The sequence below is a fragment of the Hyposmocoma kahamanoa genome, unplaced genomic scaffold (assembly GCF_003589595.1).
Source record: "Hyposmocoma kahamanoa isolate Upper Pololo Valley unplaced genomic scaffold, ASM358959v1 220, whole genome shotgun sequence".
Classification (NCBI taxonomy): domain Eukaryota; kingdom Metazoa; phylum Arthropoda; class Insecta; order Lepidoptera; family Cosmopterigidae; genus Hyposmocoma; species Hyposmocoma kahamanoa.
The window spans coordinates 5,197,536-5,207,545 of NW_020653740.1; the positions used below are offsets into that span (position 1 = coordinate 5,197,536).

The window sequence follows — 10,010 nt, forward strand, 5'->3', positions numbered from 1 at the left end:
CAATTTTTTCCAATCGTACCTTATTATACATATTTGTATATTAATCAAAATATAATTAGAATTTGATTTTACAATTTTTTGTACCGAAACAATTGAATATTTAAGCTTTGAAGTATTACAGGAAGATGTAAGGAACGGGAGCTTTTTACAGGAATACCAACTTGGACTGCTCTCGATGCGGAAATACGGCATACCAGCGCATAACTGGGGCAAGGTAAACTTACTGACAGAATGGGGTGACATGATGAAAATTAACCTAGTGAGACTGAAGTTTCTTATCTGATTTTACGTCACTCATTTCTTTTGTGATTTTACAACTGCTTGGTTAAATAATCTCACTACTGAGTACTAAAAAACCGACCTCAAAAGTCATTCATTCCCTAGTGTGCCACTCTGAGAGGTGGAATATTTTCTACAAATTTAAATGGTACCACTACAGGTACCCTCTTGCCGACAAAAAAGCATGGTCAAAATCGGTCCACAAATGCCGAGTTATCGCGTAACAAGAATTAATGGTTTTAGTAGCCTCCTTGCGAAAGAGTTCGTCCAGGGAAGTACTGCCACCTTATCTATTTCTGCACGTGAGGATCAGGATGCTGGTAATATTACAGGCACACGGGACTGGTCAACTATGTCTCAGGGTGAAGGGCGCAGTGGCAGTGCCCTCAGATCTTTGTGATTTAAAGCTTTGAGTGGCACTGCAACTGTTACGGATAGGCGTGTCGCTTACCACCAGGCGCATGACTTCGTATCATTTAAAAAAGTCATGTATATAAATAGGTTGTATTTGAAGAATAACTTAATAGATCTGGTTATTTCTTTATGCTACGATGTATGTAATACTCGGTAAAAATTATCAAGATTTGATAACTCTGCACAACAAATGGAACGTATTGATAATCTACAAATTTGGAAGCTACTCTTGCATGTTGACGACTGGTGGCCCAACCGTTTATGCTGTGGGCGCTTTGTGAGGATCAATTCCCGATAGGAACAAAGTGAGAAATGAATTGTTCTGAATTGGTTCAGGTCTGGGTGTTCTGTATGGTCACCAAGTAAACCCAAGTAAATTCCGTTGCTTTGATATCCGTACTACAGGGAATTCCTTAGTTTGAGACAAGGCAATGATGTGGTATTGATGTGGTTATCTGGCACATTATAATCGTAAGAGAAATTTTTATTAACAAAGTTTTGAATATAAGTAGACGTTCCTTAAGCTTAATAATATACGATTTCATAGACACCTTTTATACCTGTTTGAAAACCTGTCATAAACCGGTCCCTGAACATTGAACGTTTCAAGGCCTAGTAAATGTCAGACGTCGATGTATTTAGTTATATCGTACACAATAGCTAGTAGAACAAAGGCAATGAATAATATATGTGATTTAAGGGACAGTAATCTTTTATTAGGTGCCATACGCATTAAAACTGTTTGAAAACAAATATATACACTTGTAACATTAGAAAGTAAATAAAAACAAATTGCTTATTAACAATTTCAAAAAAATACTTATGTATCTGCCCCATGTTGTAAATGTATGTTTATTTATCATACCAAGTGACGCGACGCACAAGTCGTGCGCCTGGTGGTAAGTGACACGCCTGTCCATAACAGTTGCACTGCCGCTCAGAGCTTCAAGTCGCAAAGATCTCAGATATACTGCCACTTCGCCCGTCATCCTCAGACATAAGTTGACAAGTCTCATGTGCGTGTAATTTCGTGACAGAAATGGGTAAGTGACAGAACTTTCCTGGACGTTCTACAGGTGCTAACACTTGCTGTGTCACTAAGAGCTTTTAATTGCAAAGATCTGAGGGTACTGCCACTGCGCCTTACACCCTGAGACATAGTTGACAAGTCCCGTGTGTCTGTAATATTTCCAACACCCTTTCTCTTCAGCACCGAAAGACAGCAATGCTCACATTACTGCTGGCGGCAGAAATAGGAAAGGTGGCAGTACCGCCCTGACGAACTTTTTCATAAGGAGCTCTGCTGCTACTAATGTACTTGAATATCCTTTGTAAAACATTGGACATTTGTTTAAAATGTAATCAATTTATCATTATTCGTATTTTAGAAACAAATCAATTTATCCGTATATAAAATACAAAATAATTCGTTCACTCTTCTTTCTTTATTTCATTCATTTAATCAGTGTAATGTCAATACTTATGGCTGTACCAAACATTTGTCCTTTTTAAAATTAATAACAAAAAAGGAAAAGTAAATAAATTCGGTTTCCAAATTTATTATTTATTAATGTATTATTTTTATAACCACGTTTTTATGCCGCCATAAAATACCTTTTATATAAAACATTTTGATAGTTAACGCTGCATACTTGTAACTAAGTCGAATACTTTAGTCAGTATTAATACTGTAATAATAATGTTAATATGTCTATATATTCATATGTATGTATATGTATATGTATGTACATATATTCTCTAATAATGTATGTATTTATTATTTATATATATATTTATTTATTTAAAACAAGATAATCTTCGATTGCGCCCCCATTTCCAGCTATTAAATTTCTATCTTACGATTGCCTGGAAGAAATTGTTACTTGGCAATAAGGCCGCCTATTATACATTAGCTTACCCTGTGATACTTACTTTATTGTTCTGTTGTTATTGTGTTTTTAATGTGCTATAATTAATATTTCATTCATACATTCTTTCAATACTGGACTATAAAGCAAAAGTTCAATTTTAATATATTAATCATGAAACACCCCGGGTTATTATTTTGTAATTATGCAAATTTCAATTTATATGACTTGTTCTAATAGTGTTTTATAGTTAAACAGAAATTGTTAAAAATGTCACTTCTCCATTTTCAAAAATATATTCGAATTCAGAGTTTAGCGGCTATTAGTGCCATTACTATGTTTAAAAATAATTATTTGTAATTGAGAACACTAATTTAGTCATCAACAGACGTAACACCCTAATGAACAAAGTAGCTTCAAGTTTCACTACACTTTTTACAATTATAATGTCGACACTAATTTTCTCGCGGAGACTTGAAAATTGGTGGTTGAGGCCATTCATTTCCTATCGTTTGGGAAATTGCGCGTACGCAGCTACACTTACAGATTTTGCAATCATTTCGGCCTGCACGCACCGTTGCGTGCTGTGCTTGTTAGGACTCTTCATACGATCGACCCGTATCATTTGTAGAGATACTTACATAATAAGTGCAAGCATTCCAACATACGTTCAGAAATATCAGCAGCCATTTGGTAATCTATGTCTATAGGTTTGCACATACTACGCAACATCTTTACAAGTACGTCTCATATCTGTTTTAAAGTTTGTTCAATGAATCAACAAATATTTGACTAATAAATGCGAATGATTTGTTTAATCTACAGTAATTAAGGCTTTAAAGTCTATGTGTTTAACCTCTAAACCTGTATTGTTAATTACCACATCAAAAGCTTCAAACGTGCTTAAATTTTTCATTGTAAGTCAAGAGCTCGTCAAACTTAGCACTGTGGACTTTGAACCATTCTTATTGTAAGTGGCGTTGAATTTAAGTCATAAGTGTCATGTACTTACCTAAATTGGTGCCTTTAAATGCTTGCTTGATATTAAAAATTATAAATTAATTTGTAGAGAGGAAATAATTTATAGGTTAATGCTCCTACATATCAACGTCTTCATTATAAACTCGACTTTAAATGTAATTGATTTATAAAATTAATTACACCAGTCATTCCTGTGTTGCAATGAGAAAGGGCGGGACTACTAGTACAAGTAAACATTTATTTAAAAGACCTTTCGAACCCAGTGTTGTAAACTAGGCTTATGTTAAAGTAAATAACCATTTTCTTCAATAAACAAGTAAAACTGGTGCAACCCTAAGTGTTGAATAAAGCCTCTATCGCAATCATATAATTTCTAACTCGCAACAATAATTCATACATGCCTTCAGAATAAATGGAGTCAACTTGTTCGCTCTCTACGCTTTGCAAGCTGTCATCTTCTGGGACATCTTGGTTTTCCTGCTGCTCACTATCAGGAGATTCCCTTGTCAACCGTTCTTCTTGCTTTCTATTCGATGGTAGGATCTCGTAGATCGAAGGTGGCTTGACGTTGTCTCTTGCCAACCCAAGTTTCTTCTGAATGAATGCCTCAAGAATCTGCTTGGTGATCTTATTTTGCCGGGCCAGCTCTTGGATGTCTGTGGAGAAAGGAGAAGACAGATAAAAATGACTGTGCGATAGAGAAAGACAGAGAAGGGAAAGTCCATGTCATTTTTATCTGGTTCTCCCTTCTCTTGTGGAAAGGAAGAAAGAGTAGAGTTCATAAGTAACGTAAAAGGGAAAGTCTTTGTTACTGTAGCTTAATAAATCATTGTATTAACACGAGTAAGTAGTGTATAACGATACTGTAGTAAGTAGCTATGGTACTTTATTTACTTTTCATTGTAAAACACAATCTATGTGCATCGAACAAGTAAACATAACACAAGAAAGAGCACAAATTGAACGTCTCTATTGTCAGAAGCCTATTAAAGAACAATGGCCCTTATCTGCCGATTGTTTTCGTACATTGGCGAATGTACGGAAGTTACCTCAAATAACATTGAATGTGTAATCGGAAAATCTTTATAGGTTGGTACTTTTCTATACCTCAAGTGTTTAGTTTTGTGGTAATCGCTGATACAGCATTAATATAAGTGAGCCAATGCGCCCAAAAGAACCCAAGTCCAATTTAGCATTTTATTATTTGTAGATATAGTAGTTAACAAAAAAGAATCATTATGGTTCAAATTTGATCTCTTAGGAAAACTGGAAATGAAACTATTTATATAGAGTACTTATATTTGTATTTTTCAAACAAACCGTACCACCGGTATTTCCACTGATAAAAAATCCCAAGCAGACATAAGACTACAACTTTTTTTACTAATTTCCTTTTAATTCGTATGTTTTATGTAGTAAAAAAATGGATTTTTTAAAATGTTTAGCAAATTGTATGTAGAGTATATTAGAATAAATGTTCTTTAGTATCATGGTATGGTGAATATAGTGGTTTGCATTAATATTAGACGTAACTAGTTGATGACTATTAGCGACTATAGGACTTGTAAAGACCTCGAAATGCGTTTTTTTATGATATCAAGTGATGGCACGAACAAGTTGGGTGTCTGGTGGTAAGCAACACGTCTGTCCATAACAGTTGCAGTGTCGCTCAGATCTTTAAATCGCAACGATCTGAGGCGCATTGCCACTGTGCACTTCACCTTGAGACAAATTGAAAAGTCCCATGTTCCTGTAATTTTACTAGCCACCTTACCCTCCAATACCGACACGCAGTAATGTTCACATTACTGCTTTGCGGCAGAAATATTACCGCACACACACACTCAATATAGCCCCGCACTAGCGCAACCCTGTGTCGCGGGTGCCATGGATGCACACATAGACAACCCCAAATTACGCCCAAACTCACGATAGAAGGCCATACAAATATTTCTCCTGGCCCGGGAATCGAACCTAGGACCTCTGCGTGGCAGTCTGGCATGATAACAGTTCGGCCATAGAGGGAGTAAAATAGGCAAGGTGGCAACAATTCCCTGGAGGAACTCTTTCACAAGGAGCTCTACAGTACTAAAAATGCTGCTGTGTTTGGAAAAACAGATATACCTAATCCATTTATGTACGAAAAAATAGTTTTATTTCTAATTAGGTTTTTTTTGTAATAAAAATTTTATATGTAGTTTGTGTGCCCTCGGTACGTAAATAAGAGTGTATCTCTTAATAGAGAATTGTTAATAATAACCTTCAGGTTCAAGGTGGTTGAATTAATGACCCTATTGTGGAATGAAGGTTTGTAATTACGTCCTTACCATTAGGGACTTGTAGACGCGTTGATGGCTGATAACGTTAAACCATTTGTCTATTTGACGGGCATACAAACGACGTAGGTAATAGCTATACATACGTGGGCCTCGGTGTAAGAATTGCGTTTTGTGCTACAATATTCTAAAATGACAGATTGTCGAAAGGACGACGACAGCTTTCGGTTTTTAAAGGTTTTTTTATGAAACCAAGTGATGGGATGAACATGAAAAATTAATGTCCTGGTGGTAAGCGACACGTCTGTCCATAGCAGTTGTAGCGACACTCAGAGCTAAAGCAAATATCTGAGGGGCACTGCCATTGCGTCCGTCACCTTGAGACGTAAGTTGTCAAGTCCCATGTGCCTGTAATTTCACTAGCACTCTTCAAAACCTGAAAGCAATAATGCTCACATTATTGCTTGGCGGCGGAAATCGGTAAGGTGGCAGTACTTCCCTGGACGATCTCGTTCACAAGGCGCTCTACTGCTACTAAGAAAAAGGTTGGAGCTCGCCCAAACTTATTAAGCGTAGATTGTTTGTGGTCTACAGTTTGTTGTGTTGCGTATATAGACATTAAGTCTCTCTTACCTTGGACACTTCGTACTATTGGTATAATAAAATCACGTGTAAGTAACATTAAAAGTACTTTAAACACATGATAATTATATCACATGATAATGGACTCTCCAATGGCCTAAAAGATAAATTTTGAATTTTTAAATGGATTATCAAAATTGTCATAGTCACGCATTTTTCACGTTACAATTTTGCCATAAAAGTGTACTATTATTTGTATTTCTGTCCAATCTATCGAATCGTGAAGAAACCATTCAATCGATATCACAATTTAGTAGTAAACTTTCTTTTTTGATATCACGTAAACAGGTGGTCAAAAGTCAAATATTGTTATTATAGTACCGGTGACATTGGATAACAATCGTGTTTAAAAAGTTCAACAATATTATTAATACATGGAGTTACAAGTTTTCACTGGTTGCCAAAGATGTAAAGCATGGAAGTGTGATGAAAAAACCTTTACACTAGTGTATAATGTTTTAATCACCTGCAAAAAGTATGATACTTGTAGGGGCTTTGTTATGTTTTACCGAGATACGCAACAGTATTTTCAAACTATTGTAAAATAGTTTCAAATTCAAATGCAAGAAAGACGATATTTAAATTTCAAAGTCTTCTATGTCAGAAACTTTTTGGTAGGAAGTGCTCAAAGGAATAAACATGGAGGGCAGTAGAGATCAACAGCCAGAGCAAAAATTATACGGCAAATTTAAAATGGCGGCCGAAAACATTGCTCCGATTCGACTGAAAATTAGCATGCCGAGTGGCTCCAGGAATCTTCAATCATAATATAGGGTATTTTTTTCTCGCCATTTTCCATTGTGGCTGCCATAGAATCGCAGGAAAGTCAGTGAAGGCTGATTGTGACCGTGTGGCGTAAGTTGAAACCACCCCTTGGCTGATGTCTTAGTATTTTGTGACGCTCACTCTTATAGCAATCTTAAAATGAGTAAATAGTTAAGGTGAAGATATTCTATGATTTAAACGAAATTCTTTTACAGATGCACGTGTTATATGAACGAGCTCGTTTACGTAATATAATAATAGTATAATATAATAATGTACTATTCACAGTGTAAAGGTTGAGCCACTGAGGACGTCGTTTTTAAATACTACCTTTGCTTAAAGCGACCTACTTACATTGTAAATGTATTTTTAGGCAATTACAACATTTTAACTTCGTTTGGTTTCTAGCTTATATTTTTTTCTGTATAATCCCAAGCACGTCTCAATGTTCAATACAAGACTCTTTATACAAACATATCACTCTTATCATAACAGCTATGACCTAGAATGCAGGTTAGCGAATCCACATCTGAAGAGCTCTCTTTTGCAAGCAATTTTCTATCGATATTCTATCGTAGAACTCTAGATTATTTAAATTGTTTCGGTTCTTTGCGTATATTTATTTTTTCAAACGATTCAACGTTTCGTGTTCTTTACAAGTCCCACGGTCACGGCTGTAAACAAAAAATTGTTTCATTTATTTGTAACATACGCGAAAACCTAAGAACTGGATTTATAATTAAGTTTAATTAATACAATTAATACCAGTTGCTGGTAGCTGTGAAGGTGCCTGGCTGAGTGAAGAAATAGATTTCTCACACTGGGTCTACGGCAAAAAAGTCGTTAAAAACCAAAAACGAAGATATGCAACAAGCGCATACAAAAATTCGTAAGGTCCTCTGGTTCGTTTTGTGGCTTAGTTGTCATTGTGTCTGACACGGTGTGCTAGAAGGCGTTGGTTCGAATCCAGCAGGATCGAAGGAATTTTTTGTAAGTGTTCGCTCTTTGTATTAATAATTATTTAATCGATTTATGTTATTTGTTTATATCAATATATTTTTACATATTAATGATGTTCAGAAGCTTAAGCGAAATCGCTATATTCAATTACGTTTATATTACTACGACGTCAACTTTGAAATATGTTGCTTAAGCGAATAATATATTCATGAACATTGCCAATAAAAACATGTACGGTAGGTTACAATACGTAATAAAATATGTTAAAATGCAACATGAACATTAAAAAGCAGGTACAGAACACTTGAAGATAAAATTACAAGGCCCTTGAATTATCGAATTGTTATGTAATAACTCATCTTTTATTAAAAGTTAAATCATCTTTTTTGCGTGTTACCGGTTCGCCTTACTAGCCAGTAATGACGTCACGTTCTTGAAATCCGTTACAAACGATTTATTATCACGTCGGATATAGATTTCATTTTCGTGGGTTGGAGAATTGAGTCATTATTTTTTATTTATTCTTTGCCTAAAGGTGAGAAATTAATTAGAACGTTTGATATTAATCTATAGTGCTATTTTATTATTTACAAAGTTACATAATAACGTTATTATAACAGGTATATTACATTTAAATAAAGGTGGATGTATTATGAATAACAGATTTTGTGAATATAAACCATAGTACCTAACGTTTCATTAATTAGACATAAGGTAGCAGTTAAATTGACATATTTTAACGTCGACTAAGTACGTCTTTACTAAAAGATTATTGAAAAAGAAATGAAAATTAACAAAACAGTTTTACATTAAAACAAACTTTGACAAATAAAAAGATTTTTCAACTAAAGTTTACGAAATTTACAAGAACGTAAAATACCACTCGACAAACTTCAACAAATGAATGAAAAAATTACAATCATTTCATTTTTAATCTCCAAGTTTTTTTATTCCAAAAGTAAGTGCGTATTTGATCTCCATCTCACTTGACGGAAAGTGACGATAAGGTCGAAATGGAAACAATAAAGGCAGATGTAAAATAAAGAAATAGCCGGCCAGACTTTTAGAAAAACACTACATTATTTTGAGGATTTTACTAGTGTTCCTCTAAATGTGCCGTATTATGTGCCTTAATGTGTGTGTATTAGAGTATAATGTCATAAAAGTAATATAAATTTTAAATCAATATGTACCAACAGAAAAACGTGGCAAATGATAAGAATTAACTTGGGTAAGATGCTTAAAATTCCATAACAGATGTATTAGTTATTAATACAAAGATCGAACACTCAGAAAAAATTCTTTCGATCCGGACGCGAACCAACGTCTTCCAGCAAACCGTATCGGATGCTATGCCAACTAAGCCACGAAACGAACTAGCGGTCCTTACGAATATTTTCTATGTGCTTTTGCAGATCCTTGTTTTTGATTATTAACGACTTTTTTGCCGTAGCACCACCTGTGAGATTTCTTCTGATGTGGTGGTAGGATTCGTTATATATAAACACCACCCTACCGATTTGTACCCCTAAGCAGCAGTAATTTGTTCCGGATTGAACGGTAGGGAGGGCGAGCCATCGCCATTACAGGCACTGCGGCCGGCAACTGATCTCTTTTGCCGCCTACTACGAGTACATATAAAAAAAATAGATATAAAACCCCCATATACGGGACGATTAGTCTTCGCGATCCGTCGTTTGAGACTGATCGAAACGACGAATCGATAGTGTTTGTTTATGTCCCAGCGTATACAATATTGTTATATTGCCTTTTTATTACTTTTTTTTATTACTATTTGCCTTTAGGATGCTGTTGGAGCTACCGC

General features: G+C 35.2%; 1 protein-coding gene across 1 annotated transcript in view; it reads right to left on the minus strand.

Moving 5' to 3' along the window:
* Positions 1-4,443, minus strand: part of LOC113228075 (C-type lectin 37Db) — a 78,121-nt gene extending 73,678 nt beyond the window's left edge. Inside the window, exons 1-2 of the mRNA XM_026461215.1 lie at positions 4,437-4,443; positions 3,944-4,198 (exon numbers count right to left, since the gene is read on the minus strand). Of these exons, the coding sequence (XP_026317000.1) occupies positions 3,944-4,198; positions 4,437-4,443 (262 nt within the window). The remainder of the gene's footprint in view (positions 1-3,943; positions 4,199-4,436) is intronic.
* Positions 4,444-10,010: the final 5,567 nt, after the last annotated feature.